The 21,690-nt window shown below is 45.4% G+C and overlaps 1 protein-coding gene across 2 annotated transcripts in view; it reads right to left on the minus strand.

Moving 5' to 3' along the window:
• Window positions 1–21,690, minus strand: part of LOC119457494 (WD repeat-containing protein 11) — a 187,838-nt gene that overhangs the window by 112,405 nt on the left and 53,743 nt on the right. For both annotated transcript variants that reach the window (XM_049665115.1, XM_037719083.2), the window contains exons 9-11: window positions 14,322–14,500; window positions 6,075–6,255; window positions 621–705 (exon numbers count right to left, since the gene is read on the minus strand). In XM_049665115.1, the coding sequence (XP_049521072.1) occupies window positions 621–705; window positions 6,075–6,255; window positions 14,322–14,500 (445 nt within the window). The remainder of the gene's footprint in view (window positions 1–620; window positions 706–6,074; window positions 6,256–14,321; window positions 14,501–21,690) is intronic.

Consider the following 21,690-nt stretch of genomic DNA (forward strand, 5'->3'; position numbering starts at 1 on the left):
CCTCAAGTATTTTTCGTTAAATGTTTCACTTTTACATACCCATAGGCACATAACTATGAATAAACCAGGACACACATTTAGTAAAATTTCCTTTCTTTATTCATTCTATTAGCCAATTCATAATTAGTCAGCTCACATACTGCTGCACTGCCATTCAATGTGGTGTATGACAATAGAATAAAATAAAATAGAACGAACAGAATTATTAGAAACAAGGCTACAGCTCAGCTTATCAAAGGCAAACAACATAGATGTAACAGAAGAAAAGTTAATCCTAAACAACAGCTGGACTACGTACACGCTTAACATTCACAATAGAATTTACTGAGTAAAAATATTACAACTACCACAAAAAGCTGTTTTCCTTAAGCTGAGCTGCACTTACATGATTACCTGCATGCCTACAATTTCACTTACAGAAGTGCTCAGGACAAAGAGAAACATTAGCACTTGTAAAAATGTATAAAAACAGAAAACTGTAAATTTTGCTGCTAAGGGGCATATACATTTACAAAAGAGAAAGTTCTTGGAAGTACATTTACCAGACAAAGATAAAAGACATTTGCTTACATATTTGCTGAGTTTCTTGTTCCAATTAAGAACCTGGGTGGCACACTCACCTCACAGGTGTAGCATGCAGATTGAGCTCTTTCTCCAAGGTGCCAGAAGACAAGTCAAACACTTGGACGCTTCCTGTTGTGTTCCCTGAAAATTAAGTCAGTCAATGGTATTCTTTTGTAAACTACAACTCTGGTCCAGAAAAAGTTATTATTATACAGGGGTGTATGAATAGTGAAATTTTCTAATCGAAATGAATATTAGAAAAAAGAACAGGCTTCAAATATTGAATATTTGGAATTCTTAAACCAAGGGAAGTATAGAAGTTGCGTGGACTCCATTTGCAACAAAAGACTCATTTAGATTATTTACATTATTTCATACCACTAATGCTGTTAACTCAAATTGAGAGTCATTTCACCTGAGAAGCTTGTAAATCAGAATTAAAGAAAAAGTGAAAGTATCCGGTGCATCAAGACAATGGCAGTAATGAAACAAAGAAACAGCACATCACCAGATGCATGTAGCAGAGTGTAGCAATCTTTGAAGGAGCTAAGTGCAATATTACAGCAATGCACATTGTATGTTGTTAACAAATTAAAATTTGGCATAATTGGCCAAATAATTTCTTTGCCAAAATCAAGACAACAAATTCATAGGCAGCTTAAGGTTAGGCATGTTTATTTAATTACTGGAAACTAATTTTCAGAAATAATCTCCAGGCATTTACTAAAGAATCAGTTTGGTTTGCTCAACAACCGAGGTTCTCCTGCAGCCAAATAATTTGGAAGTGTCTCCACTTGCATTGACCTTTCTCCCTGTAGACTGCAACAACTGTTGGCTCTTATAGTATTTGTACCGAACGAATATTGGACAACTTCGAATATAAAAAAATTGAATCGAATATAAATTGAATAGCAAAGACTAATCGATTTGTATTCGAAATTTTGAATATACGCACATGTGTAATATTATTATTACCATTTATTACATACTGCAGACCCCAGGCAGGTTTAAGTAGGGCAGACAAAGAAAGAAAACCGACAATAATGCAGGCACGTTACATCTAGCACATTTTCAAAGCTGTTCCACTCTGCTATTATTCTTGAAAATAAAGAGCTGCTGTATCGTGAAAGTCATCAGCGACGGGAACAGAGTCCACTGTGCGCTGTGTTTTCGTGGCTTAGTTCGCATTGATGCGAGAGGCAGCACGAAGGTCATCGAGCATTTTGATAGTGAGTTTCTGCAGTCATCGAGTGAGATGTGTTCATGTTTGCTGGTGCGCGCGTGACACCATGCTTGTTAATTTAGATAGTATGCCTATGTTTAGAAGATTATATGGCTGATAAAACTACTATCCTTACTTCGTATAGCTGTCCATTAATTACCTATCGCAATCGATGCTTCACCTTTCGGCCGAAACTGGGACTTTTTTAAAAACATAGCTTTTACTGCTCTATTTGGTGGCTGAACAACACGCGATTGATCAAGGAGAGTCCAAATTACCGAAGAATGCACTGTAAGGCATCCAAAATTTCGGTTGCCCTTATTTTGGTCATCTATGGGGTAAGTGGCAGTACCTCAAAGCTGTCCAGGTCTCTACATGGCATGCATCAAAAATCTTTCAACTTTTTGCCTGCTTGAGCCTTTGCCACCGCTTTTTAGGGATGGCTTTCTGAATACAAGACAGGTGTCGCAAGAAATATATTCCAGATCCTGCCTCTTTCCGAAAAAAAAAAGAAATACTTAGAACTTCCTTCTGCGGTACTGTTCACGGACAGTTGCAAAAATATAGGTTCCAATTAAAAAGAGCTTTTTTTGAAATACTCAAATACAAGTTTTGTTTAAGTGGTAATTCTGTTGTGTGTATGTGATCAGTTTCAGGCATACACATCTTCAAAACAAACCGCCTTTCCAGCATGGCAACATGACAAGGTTGTGTGTGTGCGTGCGTGTCATCAAAAATGAATGGACGAACATGCGAAAGTGTTTTTTTTTTTCGTTTCGGCCGGGGCCCAGTCTTCATCAGGGAATATAGGACATACGAAAATACCTGCAGAATAAGTACACAGGTATGATAAGGGGCCCCCTGAACATGTGCATAACTATTATCGCTTTAGGTATCACATAGTATATTTAGTAGGGGTGTACGAATATTCGAAACTTTCGAATAACGAATCAAACAGTGTCCTATTCGACTCTGGCTTCAAATCGAATAGTCACTATTCGTAAATGCGAATATTTTTCAAATACTTCTTGAATACTTCAAAACATCAACTGTGCCAAAATAAGCATAAAATTGGAGCAAAAGTACGGTAAATTTTCACTCCTGCGGTCATAGTATAGACATAAAACATGAGAACTTGCGTCGTAAAGGAAGCTACGTCACTTAGGTAGCCATACTTTACAGGCTGTACAGTGATCATTCTCACTCTCTGAAGAGCCCTGTTTGTTTGCTCCTAATGCTCCATTTGTGCTTTTCATAAACAACTGTTCATAACGTGCTATGTAATGACAGAAACTTGTTAACTTTACAAATACTGGGATGTGAACATTTTATATATATTTTATATTAATTGTGATAACAGCTATTTCTTATTCAAAAACTATTCAAAAGGTGTTCAATATTCTATTCGATTCGATTCGCTTCTGGCACTATTTGATTTGTATTCGAATTGGTATCAAAAACCACTATTCGCACAGCCCTAATATGGCTACATTCAATGTAGCCATATAGGAATGAACACCATAGTCACTCGCGCAATGTGATTGCAAAATAATTATACAAAAAAGGGATCACAAACAATGGCGCACAAGACGTATTCGATAATAAAAGGCAAGGAAAGGCAAAAAGTGGGCAGAAACTGAATGAAAGACACAGCTTTTAACTCAAAGGCACTGAAACCAACGAAATAAGGACAATATAACAAAAACATGTGAGTAAACAGCTCCAACAAAAACTGTGATAGAAGGTACAACAGAAAAAAAAAAGTCACAGTTTTGCCCAAAAGGCGAAGCATCGATTGCTATAGCAAAGTACTAGACAACTATATGAACTAAGGATAGTAGATTCATCGGCTGTATAAACTTGTAAACATTTGCTTACTAACTAAATTAACAAGCACGGTGCAATGCGTGCACAGGTAAACATGAACACATCTCGCTCGATGACTGCGGAAACTCGCTGTCAAAATGCTGGAGTGAGGAGGCGCGGCAACAGCAGCGAGCAAATTGACCTTCGTGCTGTCTCTCACTTCATGGCGAACTGAACATCGAGAGCACAGTGCATATGAAGCTGCCGGCACTAGTTGCACTTTGTCCACATTGCAGATCGTATTGAAGATGAGGCCCGCGCAGGCGCGCACTTTTTCCACGTTGCAGATCACTTTCAAGATACGGCACCCGCACAGATGAGATGGTTTATTCCATTAACTCTCTTGGACCGCACCCAGCCTACCACCCTTACGTAACCAAGAAGAACTCAACACCCCCTCCTCTTGCCCCTCGGCAACAAAAGAACGATGTCACAACATTCTTCAGACAGCGAAACCCTCCCCCCCCCCTAGCCAAACACTCATAAGAGACGGACCATAAAATTCCCTTCAAGAGACTGAAATTCTAACTGAGACTAACCAACGAAAACGATAGCCTAAACTGTTCGAAAAGGAACCTGCCATAAGTTTACATTCACGGTTTAAGCATAGAAACATTCCCGACCGCGTCCAGCCTACCACCCTTAAGTAGCCATGAAAAATCCAATATCCTTTCCTCACCCCTCTCCCCCGGCCGCTGCGACATCTCCGTCGTCACTACCCCCTGAAGAAGGAACCGATTTGGTTCCAAAACGGCGGGAAAATAAACTCATTTGGTGGCCTGGAGCCACTTTAAAGTCATAATTAATTAACCCAACCAGACAGGCAATTCAGTCAAAATGTTTACCTTCAAAGCACTACACTGCAACTGAGGTTTATTGCAAAAACATGAAGCTTAAGTGTGTGCTATCGAACAGGCGAAAAAACTATAAGTTAAAAAAACCTTATCATGGACGATAAATGAAATCAATCTCTACTTTCAGCAACAATATACGAGGGCGAATCAGAAAGTTTTTGCCCCTATTTCTTTTTGCCAAATTACAGCTGTCAATGCGAAGGCAACATATCCATTTCCAGCGGTGGACCTTTCTTGGACCGGCCCGGCCTTATCTTCCAGTAGCTCCGCGGCACGGCACTGCTGTCAGTTGTTGAAGATGGCGGTTGTGCTTCACACATCCATGGAGTACGAGCAACGATGTGTGATTCATTTTCTATGGAGCAAGGGATGAACGCCCATCGAAATCTTCAAGGAAATGCAGCTCGCATATGGGGAAAGGTGTCTCGCTTTGAGAAGTGTAAGGTGGTGGTGTTGCGAGTTCGCAAAAGACTGTGAAGACTTGCATGACAATGAGCGTTCGGGGAGGCCACGTGCATCAGTCAGCCGGACGAATTCTACCATAGAGGCATCTCAAATTTAGTGCTGTAATGGGACAAATGTCTGAAACAGTGTGGGGACTATGTGGAAAAATAGTGTAAGGTACGTAGAATAATACGTATAGTATTTGTAATTACCTGTATGTACCTTATTTCGGCAAAAAAAAAAAAAAAGAAAACAGGAGCAAAGACTTTCTGACTTGTCCTCTAAAAGCCTGGCTGACACACGTATTGCCTCTACAATGGATTAAGTATGCTTCAGCGATCTCCCTAGTGGTCGAGTCATGATGTCGATAGAGCACAGTGGTTCTTTCAAACAATGGCTGGCCTCTACATGTGCAGCAATGCTGGACCAAATGGGAGGGGGGACATCGTAACAAACAGCTATGTTCCTGCAGGCGTACATTTACACAATGTCTAGTTTGGCTAGTATAGCATCTCTGCCACATGTCAATGGTACCTTATACACTATGCCACGCTTACAAGCAACCAACTTAACGTGTTTCATCTGGCATCCTTTACTTGATGTATGTGCATGTGCATGTTTGTTACCAGCTGAACAGATTGCTTGTATCTAATGCTAAGCCAAAAAAAAGTACCTTGATGCAAAAGCGCTCCTCCACTTTCTTCAGCCTATCAATGGTTTTCTTACATTTTCTTTTACTTGAGACTACAGTACATATAAATAATTATACTAAACGACATTAAGTTTTCCACGACTTTAGAGGGTACTCTAGTTCTGATCATGCTAACAGCATTGCAATTTGCCTGCATGTGCAACTAGTGCCAACATCTAAAACTTGTTGCTATTTCGTGGGGTGAGGAAAGCTGATGCCACTGCTTTTAATCACACAATGATTGAAAACAATGACATGCATGTTTAACAGATAAAATTCAATGGGTCTGCTTAGAACAAATCTGCACGATGCACTACACTGTGCCAATCACATGACGAACGCTCCGACCCCATCAAGGTACATCTCTTTTTCAACACTACAGGACAATATAAAAAGCAAACTAAACTACTCAATTCAAACCAACATTGCATACCAACAGCCAACAAGGGCCTGTAGGTGCTCCAGTTGCCAAATGTTACTGGAGGGCACATGCGGCTCAGGTGCGGTCCAGGAGCCAGGCCCTCTAGGAGCCCAGTAGTTAAAAGGCGCAAGGTTCCAGTGTTGCTGCCTTTCATCATAGAGGTCAATTTTGCAGTCTGCTCAACTACTGCAACCTGCAACGCATGTTTCTTTTTTAGTAGAGCGAGCAAGCATTATGTGAATAAAAACACTATGTGAAATGCACACACACACACACACACACACACACACACACACACACACACACACACACACACACACACACACACACACGCACGCACGCACGCACGCACGCGCACACGCACACACACACACACACACACACACACACACACACACACACACACACACACACACACACACACACACAACATGCATGAATGTGGCTAAAACATTGTGTTGCACCTGATGCAATAACTGCCAGCTACATATACAAAAGTTATCAGGACAAAATGCCAGGTCAAGTAACAGTTGACTCCACAATAATTAGCTAGGCAGCTAATGTAGCCCACCACCTACCTGCTTCTGGTACTGAATTACAAGTGAATTGAAATTCAATACATTTAAACATCTCAGGGTTCGTACAGGTTTCCAAGAAAAAAATTCAAGGACTTTTCAAGGACCTTTCAAAAATTTAAATATTTAATACGGTAGTTCACACACGTTACATTTTATTGCACAGAACAAAGGAAAGTGACTTGACTTAGTGCACGTACAGTTTCATTTGACTAGATGAAATTTTGAAGCTCAGGGCAGGTCTTTCAGTTTCTCTTCTATTTGCGTCTTAATGCTGCCGAGTTCTTCAGCCTTCGCTTTTGCGGTCTTTCTCAAGCTGTTTGATTTCACCACGTGCGAGATGTCACCAGTTCTCTCAGCCTTTTCTGCATATCCATCTGCAGAGGCCGTTAAATCGGCAACAACTGCCTCAAGCTTCTTTTTCTTCATCTGCAACCCTTCAACTTCTTCCATGATTGTGCGCCTTTTTGTCTGCTTTGCGTTTTCCTGGTACCGTTTCTTTTCCGATTCCAAGTGTGCACCGTAATGCTGCCTCGCTGCGGACACAGCTATTCTGAGTTCTTTTGTTATAGGAACATTCAAAATTCCACCTGCCCTGTCCACTGCGTCACATATGATACGCTTTGAAATGTATGACAAACCTTTCAGATTCTCTACGGAGATCTGGCAGTTGACGCTGAACGCCCGTTCGACAGTTGCTTGCCCATGGCTCAAAACAAGCAACAGCCTGACTGCTTTCCACAGCTCTTTGTAGGAGGGATTGAAGCTCAGGAGGTCATGAAAAAACTCATCCAGCCTGCTAAGGCTCCTCTCAAACAGGCGAAGCTCGTGCTTTACCTCTTGCAGTAGCTCAGTGTATTCTGCCATTACACATTCCCATTGGTAGTCACTCAGTCTTCCTGCCATGGTCAAGACGTCCAACACCTTCCTTAAGCCCACAAAGCACTGATCCGGCTTCGTGCACATGTGCCAGGGATCTAGAGAGGCCAGGTTTCTAAACATTGATGATTTAAGGGGACTTCGTTCCAGTATTTTCTTGGTCACAGCTGCCAAAAATAGTTTACACTCCATTCTGAATTGAAATGTATCCTTCGCACTTGCCCTTGAATCTTTGAGTGCTTGTTCACATTTGGGGCCGATATCCACTTTTTCAAGCGGAGTGTGGTTATCAGGGTTATCAACGTCTACCCTGAGTAAAATCATCAATCCCTGCCAAGGAAGACAACACTGAAGCCTTCATGAATTTCACAAGGAGCTTCCGCACAATACTCTCAAGGTCTCTAGCAAGAAAGAAGATCATTGGCTTGTCAGACTGGTAGTCTTTCAAGAATGGCTGAAGAATGGAAGCAACACTGAGAGCAAAGTTCAGTTTTACCAGCGTCAAGGAATCATGACAAAAGCTGTACACATTTTCAAACGATGCACACTTTGGTAAGCTCACCTGTTTACACCTTGCAGATTCCACATATTTCTTTATGACATTCCAAAGAAGCAAAGCTCTTTCAATGACAATTGTGTTTTCCACCCATCGATGAGACACAAACTGTAGTGGAAATGTTTCCTGGTTAGTCACAGTTGAAACATCTTCCCTTCGTGCTGGTGAGTCTCGGAAGAGTGCACTCAGGTTGACTGCAGAACGTCAATGCCCCACTTGCTGGCTCCTACGCCTGCCCTGTAGGCATTGTGGATGGTATGAAGGCCACACGTCCCCAAGTCAACACATTGGACTTGATGGTTTTCCCGCAAGTGCACTTGCATATTCTTAAAGAACTTCAGGTTCACGTTCGGCCCATCCATCGAGATCTGAAGAACCTTGCCGAGTGGCAAAGGCTCCAAAGCCCTTAGAAGTATTTCCTGAATGTCCTCTGCCGTGGAATGACCCATAAAAGCGGATGTGTAATATCTGGTGGCGACCTTGTGTGACGAGTCCCAATAGCGCACATGCACGTCCGCTTTACACATGGTTCCAAAATCGACAGGTGATTGGAGGCCATGCGGAGATTACCGCGCGTTAAACAAAGTGACGATTCCTGACCGGTATCCTATTCCTCACATTCAGGACTTCACCGCTTTGCTTCACGGTTGCTGAATATTCAGCAAAGTGGATCTAGTTAAAGCTTACCATGAGATTCCTGTGGAGCCTTCCGACATTCCTAAAACCACCATCATCACATCATTCGGCATGTTTGAATACGTCCGCATGCCCTTCGGCCTCCGAAATGCTGCTCAAACATTTCAGCGGTTCGTTGACCAAGTGCTACGTGGGCTGACTTGTTGTTTCGTCTATTTAGACGACATTCTCGTTTTCAGCCGATCTGCTGCGGAACATGAATCGGACCTGCGTAAGGTCTTCGAACGCCTCCGTCACTTTGGCCTCGTTTTCAACGTCTCGAAGAGCGAGTTTGGTGTCGATTCCCTCGATTTCCTCGGGCATTGAGTTGATCAACGTGGCATCCAGCCCGTCTCACTCTGCGTTCAAGTCATTAAAGATTACCTGCAACCGTCGACCACAAAGAAAATGCGGCAATTTCTGGGCCTCATCAATTACTACCGCCGTTTCATTCCTCGTTGTGCATCCATCTTGCAGCCGCTGCACAGTCTGCTCTCGAAAAAACCCAAGCAAACACGCCTCTACTATGGACGAGTGCTGCCGAAAGTGCTTTTGTCACTGCCAAAAATGCTCTCGCTTCCGCTACTCTTCTAGCGCACCCAAAGCCAGATGCGCCAATTTCTGTTATGGTGGACGCGTCCGACATAGCTGTTGGCACTATTCTTCAACAGCTGGTTCACAATGCTTGGCAGCCCATACATTTCTTCTCGAGGAAGCTGACAGTGCAAGAAACTCGCTACAGCACTTTCGGCCGCGAACTCCTGGCAATCTACCTCGCAGTCCGCCACTTCCGTCATAACCTCGAAGGTCGCCAGTTCTTTATTCTCACCGACCACAAGCCACTGATTTAAGCTATTACTTCTAACAGTTTCTCACACATGCCATGTGAAATTCGCCAGCTTGCCTATATTGCCGAGTTGACTACCGACATTCGACATATCAGTGGTACCAACAATCTCGTTGCTGACGCCCTGTCACGGATTCACATCAACGCAACTCAAGTTGCTCGTTCCGGCATTGACTTCATGTGCCTAGCTACTGCTCAGCGCACAGACCCCGAACTTCCGACACTCCGAACTGTGAGCAACTCCCTGCGCTTCGAAGAGGTCTTGCTAACTGGCTGCGACTATACCGTCATTTGCGACGTGTCTACAGGTCAGCCACGACCGTATGTCCCACAAGAATTCCGACGACAGGTCTTCTCTACACTCCTTATCGCACCCAGGAGTACGAGCTTTCAGGAGTACGAGCTATCATTAACCAGTATTCCATGCAAGCTGCTAGAGCACGTACTCAAATTTTTTAACCTTCCTAAAAAGTAATAAATTCTTCAGTACACATCAGCACGGCTTCAGGAAACATTACTCTTGGGAAACCCAGCTTCTTTTATTGCGATAGCAATTATATGGACACTTCAACCGGATTTCTGCCGTCGCCGTCGGCGTTGCCGTCGCCGTGAGGTTCCGTATAGATAAAATCTTCGCCAGCGCGCCGTATACCCGAGCGGAAGCGTGCGGGGACGCGCGCTATCGCAGAGAGCGAACGCACTCAATCTCCCACGCGCAAGCAAGGAAGCGGGAAGCCAGCGCCGGAGGGAGGGGGGGGGGGGGGGCGCACTTCTACTCTGCCAACAACCGCGCTCGTCACTCCGCCCGCACCGTCTCTTATCTCCCCACGGCTCTGACCTTTATGCGCCGTGCATTCGCCGCTCAGTTTCCGTTGAAGCGATAGACCGCGCGTACCTTCACCCGCTGCAGCAAATCTGCTTGCTGCCAGCGTTTTGACAGTCGTTGTCTGCAGTCATTCAGTGTGTATCTATTCATGTTTGTTTGTGCGCGCTCACACCACGCTTGTTCATTCAGTTAGTAATAGTCGGGCCACATTTTCCAACGCACGCTACAGATGCAATGCTGCCCGGATCGGCAGTGCAGCGCTCCAGGTGTGTCCCTTCGCACGCGCAGCCCACTGGAAGCCTTTCTCATCAACACCACCGTTTCACACGCGCCTTCTCGTGGTCATCGAGTCTCTCTTCATGTCGGTCTACTTACGCCGCAGCACACCTGCTTACTTAATCAGCTCATGTTTACTACAATTCATATTGCTACCAAAGCCGCTCACCTTACTTCGTATGACATTGCTGTGTTGCTATCGCATTCATTGCTTCGCCCTTAGGGCGAAACTGTGACATTTTTTTCACTAACAACCTCTTTAATATGTTCGATCTTCGTTTTCTCGTACATAGTATCTTCCTCCACCTTAAAAAAGCATTTGACACCGTTTTTCAGCGTCTTCTTCTTTTAAAATTGAAAACCCTTATCACTGAACCTAACATACTTCACTGGTTTGAATGTTTTTTACTATACGAAAGCCGTACATCACTGCAAACAACTGTGATTGTCCCAACTATACACTCATTTCCAGTGTACCACAAGGAACCGTGCTAGGGCCTTTACTTTTGCTCATTTACATTAATGACCTGCTTAACCATGTTTCTTCACAAATAAGTCTTTTTGCTGACAAATGCGTGATATATCGAGAGATAACTAAACCAGACGACACAATGCTGGACCAAGCTGTCCTTAACAACATCCAAGCATGGCGCCCTGAATGGCTAATGAAACTAAACGTGAATAAATGAGTAAAGTAATGAGAGTAAGTCGTAACAGTAATGCTCTTGCTCCTTACCCATATTTACTCAACAATGCTGCCATGAAGGCTGTTAGTTCATATAAATGCCTTGGTGTTCACATCTCCAACACCTTGGCATGGCTAAATCACACTGACTTCGTGGATAACGATGCTATGCATGATAGGTTTCCTATGCTGAAACTTGTTGCTAGCGCCTGTTTCTTTAAAACTATAACTTTTACAAAACAAGTGTCAGGTCCAAACTCGACTATGCAGCTTGTATCTGGCACCCTCACTCTGCCTTGCTTACCTCCTCCCTTGAAGCTATCCAAAAGTGAGCCACTCGTTTCATCTTTTGCAGTTACTCTCGCACCGCTAGTGTAACTGCAATGAAAACTCACCTCCACCACCCTGACTTGGCAGTAAGAAAAAAAAAATATCACGACTCGTCTTATTATACAAGATAAACTACACCTATCATCACCTTAAGAACAGATTGTTTGCAGCTCCTCATTACATTTCAGACCACACTGACCACAACTTCAAAGTTCATGCCCCCAGTTCGCATACAAATCTGCACGCATTCCTTCATGTCAAGAACAGCGACCAGCAGGAACCACCCAGCATCCACTGCCAGCAACCTGATTGCATCATCATTAAAAACTGTGATCACTAGGTTTTGCACCGAATCCCACTCCTCTCTGTAACGCCCCATGTGGCATTGAGAGTATTTAACGCTGGTGGATAAACAGGGGCATGCTCACAAAATTTATCAAAGTGGCAACTCATCATTCATGATAGATATATTGCAGCTAAGGAGATTTATATGGTGGTGTAGTGGACAGTGTGCTTCGCGTCCGCGAAAGAAGAAAAGCTCGACATCATGGCCGCAACATCAGCTTAGTTGCCCGACGAATAAATGTTTGCTAGTTCCGAGTCTTCTGTTCTCACAAGTTGGTGACCTCGGACGTTTCCCGCATAGCATAGCCAACGTAATCGGTGGCTACTGACGTGCCCCCATAGAATAAAGAACCAATGTTGTCCTCCTTTGTTGTTTCTTTTTTTTTCCTTTCCTGATTTTTTTTTCTTGCGCTGAAAAGTTTTTGTACGATATATCACAACCAACTAACTCATTTCCAGTTCTCTAACTTGTATGTCTATCGCGCCTAAGTTAACCTGTAAATTGTTTCTTGCATTTCCTGACATCTCCTGACGGCAGCCTGGCTGTACAACATACTCAGCGGATGTGAGTATATATTTCCATCTGATCAGAGTAGTAACGACAACTTTACGCGAGACATAAATATGGAAAGCTGCAGGCCTTGTATGCATAACCAGTTGCTAAATGTGCGCCGCCGTCATTTGGAAGAATTGTCACGTTCAGCACTCAAACAACACTCGTCCTATGAAAATGTGTGGTGCCGCAACCGTTGTTTTGTTTAAATATTATACATGGGTTGTGCAGAAATTATATGAGGTACCAAAATTCTGCCCTCCAGATTTTAAAATGGCTGTAGTAGAAAGCTTTCACAAGTGATCCTGTCGCCAAGTAGTGTTTTTTTATTTTTTGTCTCTTATATGGCAATAATCCAACAGTGCTAGAGCAAGGCCCAGCATCCGTGTTAGCAAAGCGGTGATGATATATGCTTAGAAACTTTTTATGGACCCGATCCATAATGTCACTAATGTTGGATCTAGAAATGCCGTTCCAGACGACCGACGCGTATTCGAGTTGAGGAAGACAGATTGTTGTGTACAACTTGCGGAAAGGTGTAGGAGAATTGAACTATCTCGATAGTCGGCAAACAGAGCCAAGAGTGCGCATACCCTGCATTGTAGCACGTTTAGTGCAAGCTGAAATGTGTAAGGTTGTATCAAAAAGTACACCGAGATCATTGATCTCACGGACCTTATGCAATGTTACAGAATCTACTGAATAAGAAAAAGAAATGCTTGGTGTTCTGCGAGTGAAAGTCATGACTTTGGTCTTAGCAGCATTCAAGGTGAGATTATTATCTGTGCACCATTTAGAAAAAAACAACAACAAGACAGGTCATACTGCAGGATGCGACAGTCATCAACAGTATAAATTAAACATCTTGATGTCAGCTCTTAAACATCTTGATGTCATTGGCATAAAGAAGGAATCAAGAACTCTGAATGGTGGAAAAAAGGTCATTATTAAAAATAAAAAAACGAGTGGTTCTAACACTGGTCCTTGAGGGACGCCGCTATTTACCATGTAAGAAGAAGATGTTTGGCTGTTGACGTTAATAAGCAAGCTATGTAACGAATTCGAATGCTTGCCATCTGTTAAGTGTGAAGCTGTGCCATAACCAAAAGACTAAAATAAAACAAAGAAAATGCCAATTTAGATGGCCATTTCTCAAATGAAGCATCATAACATTAGGTTATTTAACTTATATTACCCTAGTTCATGCCACAGTCCATCTAATATGTACAGAAGGAGCATATAAAGTTATTTTTTAAATGTTTACTCGTAACAGGAGTTATCCGTGTTTATGTAACAAGAAACTGCAGAAAACTTAGAAAAAAAAAATATTTCCAAGCACCTTATGGAAACATTTTGCCACTGTTTGAAAATCGCATATAGCTCTTGAACAAAAAAAGGTAGAGATGTAACTCTGCAACACATATTTGAATGTATAGGGTGTTTCGAAAATAAAAATAAAGAAATATATAAATTGAGTTCTTAAAAAATGTGTTTCTAAAGGTGGTCACATACCTAAAGGCATAAAAATGATGACAATAAGAAGACATGATTTCTGCAGAAATGGGTCATCAACAGGACAATATTTAGTGGCATGTCTTTCTATGCTGGCTCTAATAAACAGCAAGTTCTCCGACAGGCTTCCAAAAACCATTTGCTCATGCAAACATAATAACATGGCTACATCACACGGCAAAACTAGAAGATGCACACACCTTCCCAGTTAAGGCCATCTTCAGGAAGACAATGCGACCATCACCCAGAAGCAGAGCCACCTTGCACTGGCTACTTTGGCACACAGCCATGCCATTCACTTTGGAATGCTTACTTAATCGCAGAGCTTCAGATATGCAGAGCGTGTCGTAGGTAATCAATCCTGATGCTTGATCCAACTCTGGTGGTGGGAGAAGCAAAGAAGTAAGAATATAGGAAAAAAATTGACATCTACTATGCAGAAAGTGAATTCCTATGTTGACCAAATCAGTTCTGCATGAGTTGGAGGAAAATTCACACAATGAAAGATGGAGCCCAAATGGGTTCCTTTGTAGCTACGTGCTACTTCCAGGTTGCTGCCCACTTTCCCTTTCATGAATTCCTATGATGTGTATCTAACACAACTTTAACCAGGCAATTGACACCAATGGCATATTGTTCGTACTTGTCCAGAGCTACTGAGAGTATATACTGAAGTGCAATTAGTTAGCTAATTAGCCAAGTACAATTATTGCAAATTTTGAAATACAGTTGAACCTCAATATGATGAACACGGATATAGTTAAACCTGGATATAACGAAATTGACAACTTCCCGGAAAGCTTTGTTATAAAGAGGATTTCGTTATATGCAGGCTCGGCACGAAAATTCGAAAAAGAAACGCTTACTGTATTTACTCGATTCTTACCGCTTACCAATGGCATCGTAGCGTCGTATAAGGCCCCTTTATAGTCCGACGTTATCGGCGCGTGGGCCAGCGTCGTTTGCAGCCAGTCACGCTACGCCAGCCGAAACGCTATCTTCAGAGCATGCGCAGAACGATCCCAAGCCCGTGCGCCGCTTTGAACGGCTGTCTGTGACCGTCGGCGAAACGGCGTGGGTGCCTTTATTTCTTTGCGCAAAATAGCATTGTGGGTCGGCGCATTTGGTGCGACCAACACACGAATGGGTCCGGAGAAACTTCGGCGCCGGGCCCGTCGGGGCGCGTCGGAAGCTGTCGGTTACGTTTGCTGCGCTGGTGCGCTCGTGCGATAAGAGCAGCGATAGTGCGCTCCCAAGAAGCTTCCAGTCATGGGCCTTATAAGTCTACTGTGCTGGATCACAAAGCGCACTCCTCCTAATCTATGTCACTGCCATTGCCTTTTTTACTCGCTATAGTTAGCGGACTACGTCATTGAGCCAAACCGGAAGCCGTCCAGGGCGCATGTTTGTAAACAGTTTTCGCCAATGTGACATAGCGCGTCCGTGACTTCGGACTATAAACGGCCCTATAGTGTCACCTAGTGTCAGGTTAGTGAAGTGAAGCACAGAGACTTGCGCAGTAACCAAAGAGTGGCGCTGCCAGCGCGTTCAAAAAAAAAAAAACTTTTCCAGTTGATGTTGCCGTTTACCGGCAACATCAACTGGAAAAGGAGTGCCGGCTTGGCAGGCTAGGCCAGCCGCAGCAAGCGGCGGGATCAGGTTTGAATGAAGGGAGGGGGAAAGGTCACGCCCGCGGCGGCAAGATCACTGGATCGAGGGATGCAGGCCCGCCTCGCAGTTGCCGTGAATTCGAGCGCGCCAAGTGAGATGACGCAGCTTCGCATTCCGTCGCGGCGGAGAAGGTGCTTCCGGTTGCTGCTTGCGCAAAAATGAGAAAATTTGGGGTGAAATCTCCAGGTTGTTGGCGGGAAAAATTCGTTATTTCGAGGGGGTCTCCCGCTGCCACTTCGTTACGTAGAGGTCTCAAATACATGTGCTTCTATGGAGTAACGGCGGGGAATAGAAAAACTTCGTTATATCCAGGAATTCGTTATATGGAGGTTCGTTATAAGCAGGTTTAACTGTATAACAAAGTAATATATGCTTATAATAAATATTGGCTATAACTAAGCTTTTTCATGTTGCATGTGACTTTGCTACAGCGAGGTTGAACTGTAATTATTTTACAACACATGTTTGATTAGGAAAATTGCAAAAACACCCAATAAAATTGCTTCGATGATGTTACCTTTTTTCCGGGCTCCAAAGGAAGCCCGTGAGGGAAAAATAAAATGTCAATGCATGCTTGTGCGTCTGCAGTGCTCTCAAGTGCATTTCCAAGAAACAGAGCCCATGTCAGTGGAATTAATGACATTGTCGGATGAAAGCAAATGCTTGATCAAGTTTGGATCTGGTGCTTGACCTTGTCATCACATGGCTGGAGAACTGCCTCATCACAAATGTTGTGCATGTTCAAAGTACTTAAAACAAAATGCGCAACCATGTTTTCAAATTAGGCTTGGCTACATTAATAGACATGAAACTGGCCATACAAGTGGGTGCCTGATGTCTCACAAATAGCCTGATCATTGTCCAGGCTCTGCAGAGGACAGTTTACCATAAAGTACAACTGAACCAGACGTCACCACAATCTGGTACATGAGCTCCACCATACATAAGCCATTTCAGTTACATAAAGGAACGCAGAATGACAACAACCACTCACTAACTCAGTTCAGTGAGTAGCCTGGGAGAATGGGTGAATATGTGTAGCTACTGCCGCCAAAAAGAGGTGGAATGTTGCCGCTAAGCAAAGAGCCACGCATGAAACACAGATCAGCAACATTCCGAGTTTCACCCAAAAACTTGGCATCTAGAACACAGACCAATCGAAGCTGTGGTGGAGTATTTTAAAAAACACAGTCGACAACGAAATAGCTCAACATGAAGCATTGCACATATTGTACCGTAAATCGTAGACAGAGACTTGAAAAAACAGACGCTTCTCTTTAATGGCGGACCAGAAGAAGAGCGTGCAGCCTACGCGCTTCGACGTCTTTTATGGCGCCGACCTTTGCGTGCGCCATCCCGCGGTGCGGGAGCCCCACATCATTGTGTCAATTGCCCCCCGTCCGAAAAGCGACCGTCTCGGTCGCGTCAAAAAGTTCTTTCAGCCACGATAATAAATGGAGGTCCTCAGGTGCATCTTGGCGTTCACGTACGCGCATAGTATGGTTTCATGCGCACTACATGAACAACTTCAGCGTGAGGACGACGACGGAGCGAACCGGGGTCGGAACTGCAGGGGACGACTCCGTAGGTTACGTCACTGAGGCGGCGTGTAACCTTGTAGGGACCGAAATACCGGCGGAGCAACTTTTCTGAGAGTCCACGGCGACGGATGGGCGTCCAGACCCACACGCAGTCGCCGGTACTGTAATGGTCGTCGCGTTGACCCTGGTTGTATCGAAGGGTGTCGGTACGTTGTTGGCTCCGGATACGATGCCGAGCAAGCTGGCGAGCTTCTTCGGCTCTTTGCACAAACTCTTCCACGTTTTCGCTGGTCGGGCTATTATCAGACACAGGTAGCATGGCGTCCAGTGTTGAGGTGACGTGGCGCCGGTATACAAGTTCTAACGGCGTAAACTGTGTAGTCTCCTGTACAGCAGTATTATATGCAAAGGTCACATAGGGTAAAATCTCGTCCCATATCTTGTGCTCTACGTCGACATACATGGAGAGCATATCAGCCAGCGTTCTGTTCAGACGTTCCGTTAATCCATTGGTTTGAGGGTGATAGGCAGTGCTCTTGCGGTGAGAAGTATTGGTCAGCTGGAGAACGTCCTGCATAAATTCGGCTGTAAATGCTGTACCGCGATCCGTGATGAGAACAGACGGTGCACCATGTCGTAGGACGATGTGGTGGACGAAGAACTTGGCCACTTCATATGAGTTTGCTTGCGGAATAGCTTCGGTTTCGGCATACCGGGTTAAGTAGTCGGTAGTGACGACTATCCATCTGTTGCGCGAAGAGGTCACTGGGAATGGCCCAAGTAGATCCATTCCTATTTGTTGGAACGGTGCTTGAGGAGGGTCCACAGGGTGGAGAAAGCCAGCCGGTTTAAAGGGCGGTTTCTTGCGACGCTGACAATCGCTGCAGGTCTTTACGTACCGTTTTACAGAAGAAAAAAGCCGGGGCCAGTAATACTTTTGTCGTATCCTTGCGAATGTCTTAGTGAATCCCAGATGTCCCACGCATGGCTCATCATGGCAGGCTTGCAAAATGTCTTGGCACAGCGCCGACGGCACGACAAGGAGGTACGTATTGGGACCGCTTCCGCAGTTTTTCCTGTAAAGGACGTTGTTGCGCAAACAGTACGATGATAAGCCGCGCAAGAGCGAGCGAGGTAAAACACCTTCAACTCCTTGAAGGTGCTCGATAAGCGGCAGCAGCTCAGGGTCAGCGCACTGGTGCTCAGCCATCTTTACGGCGTCGACAACGCCGACAAATGGCAAGTCATAGTCAGGGTCCGATGATGTCGTAGGGAGCGGTGCGCGTGACAAACAGTCAGCGTCACTGTGCTTTCTTCCAGATCGGTAGACAACGGTTATGTCGTACTCTTGTAAGCGTAGGCTCCAACGGGCTAGTCTGCCTGAAGGATCCTTGAGGTTGGCAAGCCAGCACAGGGCGTGGTGATCGCTGACAGCCTTAAAGGGTCTACCGTACAAGTAGGGTCGGAATTTACTAATTGCCCACACAACCGCTAAGCATTTTTTTTCAGTGGTTCAGTAGTTTTTCTCAGCCTTGGTGAGACTGCGGCTTGCATAAGCAATGGTGCGTTCCGCACCATCTTGCCACTGCACAAGAACTGCACCGAGACCCGCATTGCTGGCGTCAGTATGGATTTCTGTGTCTGCGTTTTCGTCGAAATGAGCAAGTATTGGGGCAGCTTGCAAACGCTCGCGCAGTTCATTGAACGACTGCTGCTGCTCGTCCGCCCAAATGAAAGGCACATCATCGCGTGTAAGTCGTGTCAGAGGTTCAGCAATTCTCGAGAATCCCTCAACGAAGCGTCTATAATAGGCGCACAAACCAAGGAAGCGTTGGACAGCCTTCTTGTCTGTTGGTGGTGAAAACTCGGCGACGGCAGCTAACTTGTCGGGGTCTGGTTGGACGCCTTTAGGACCAACGACATGGCCAAGAAATTTGAGCTCTTGGAACCCGAAGTAGCATTTTTCAGGCTTGATGGTGAGGTCGGCAGTACGGATCGCAGCGAGGACGCTCTCGAGTCGTGCGAGATGTTCGCCAAACGTGCTCGAAAACACGACGACGTCATCCAAGTACACGAGGCAGGTTTGCCATTTGAGTTCAGCAAGTACGGTATCCATCATCCGCTGAAAGGTGGCAGGTGCGGAACAGAGACCAAAGGGGAGAACTTTGAACTCATAAAGCCCGTCAGGTGTCACAAACGCTGTTTTTTCACGATCCTGTTCATCAACTTCGATTTGCCAATACCCGGATTTAAGATCCAACGAAGAAAAAAACTTGGCATGTTGTAGACGATCCAATGCGTCGTCGATGCGTGGCAATGGATAAACATCGCGCTTGGTGACACGGTTCAACTTTCTGTAATCTACACAGAAACGTAGTGTGTTGTCTTTCTTTCTGACTAACACTACAGGGGAGGCCCACGGGCTTGTGGACGGCTGAATCACGTCGTCTTGGAGCATCTCTTTCACCTGCTGCTTGATCGCTTCCCTTTCCACTGGCGACACTCTGTAAGGATGCTGGCGAACAGGACGTGCGGATTCGTCCGTAATAATGCGGTGCTTTGTGATGGACGTGCGCCGTACTTTGGACGATGTTGAAAAACACTCGGCAAATTCATTCACGAGACTCAGTAGACGGTCTTTCTGATGGTCTGGCAGAGCAGCATTAACGTGAATCCTTTCTTTTAGGTTGGGTAACTCAGATTGTTGAGACGATGCGATTTCCAATGTGCCAATGTCAGTAACGTCAATGATTTCGTGAAGAAATGCGATTGTCGTTCCTCGCGGTACATGCCGATACTCGTTGCTAAAGTTTGTTAGCAACACGACTGAACATCTGTTTCGCACCTGAAGAAGCCCTCTGGCTATGCAAATGTGGTGCTCAAGAAGCAGGGGGATGTTTGCCTCAGCAATTCCTTCGGCGTCGTCCTCCATGTCGCATCGGACAAGGGTAAGCACGCTGCTCTTGGGTGGCAACGTGACGTGATCGTCGGTAACGTGAAGCGCGATGTCACGGTCGGTGTCATTACTGCTCGCTATGGCTTGTGTAGTAGCAAAGCTGACTCTAGACTCTTGCAGGTCGATGATGGCACCGTTCGCCTGAAGGAAATCCATGCCGAGTATAAGGTCCTTTGAACATTCAGGAAGAATGACGAAGTCGCCGATGTACGTGAAACCGCGAATGTTGACTCGTGCCGTGCACCGGCCCATTGGAGTTATGAGGTGCCCTCCTGCAGTACGAATCTGAGTTCCAGCCCAGTGCGTCGAAACTTTGTTCAGTATACGCGCGAGATTCTGGCTCATAACAGACGTATCCGCACCCGTGTCGATCAACGCCGTGACTTCGTGGTCATCTATGGTAACTGGTACGTCGCAAGATACTGACACCGAACTGCACTGATTTCTCTGCGTCTCAATTGCGTCATATTGCGGTCGTCGTAGTGGAGGATCTTCAGCGTTCGCAACATCAGCGACCTCACCTCCGCAGGTCGCAGGACTCAGTTTTCCCGGGAAGCAGGGCTGGGTGAGCGACGCCTTGTAGCACTCGGCGTGAAGAGGGGGCTGGAAGACCTGTGTCGGGCGGGTGACGGTGACCGGGTGACACGGAATCGTGGGGCAAACGAGGTCCTGGCGTCCGCGAGGTAGGCTTCAATCTCCAGGGGGCGTTCGCCATTGCGCGGGCACGGCGCATTCAGTGAAAATCCACAGAGCCCAGCTCGGCGGTAAGGACATGCCCTGTAGAGGTGATCGGCTTCACCGCAATGAAAACACAAGGGCCTCCAGTCTGCAGTGCGCCATACGTCGCTCTTGCGGGGTGGTCGTGCTTCAGCCATGAATGGCGTGCGGTGAGGCCTGAAGTCGCCAGTTGCTTGTTCCATGGCGCGCACACCATGAAAGTCCGGGACGTCGCTCATACCGTGAAAAGTCGGGGACAACGAACTTCGCGCAACTTCCACATACGACATGCGAGGCTGTGGCTGCCGTGTCTCGGACTGTGGTGTCTCGCTTCGCTCGGGGACTTGGACTGCCTGCCCGATTTCCTCCCGGACGACCTCAGCCAGAGCGAGTCGCGGTACTGATGCCGGAGCCACCTGAAGCTTTTGGAGCTCTTCTCGAACAACAAGCCTAATGAGCTCCCGCAAGGCGTCGGTATTGTGAAACGGTATAGCGAGAGGGTCACGCGATAGGGTCGACACGTCGCGGTTGTACAGCCCTGTTCGCTGCTGCAGTGCCTTTTCCATTGATATGGCTTCCGTGAGAAACTCTGCAACGGTCTTTGGTGGATTGCGTATTAGGCCACCAAATAACTCTTGCTTGACACCGCGCATCAAGTGCCTTAGCTTCTTTTCTTCCGGCATG

This window comes from Dermacentor silvarum, chromosome 1 (genome assembly GCF_013339745.2).
Source record: "Dermacentor silvarum isolate Dsil-2018 chromosome 1, BIME_Dsil_1.4, whole genome shotgun sequence".
Taxonomy (NCBI): domain Eukaryota; kingdom Metazoa; phylum Arthropoda; class Arachnida; order Ixodida; family Ixodidae; genus Dermacentor; species Dermacentor silvarum.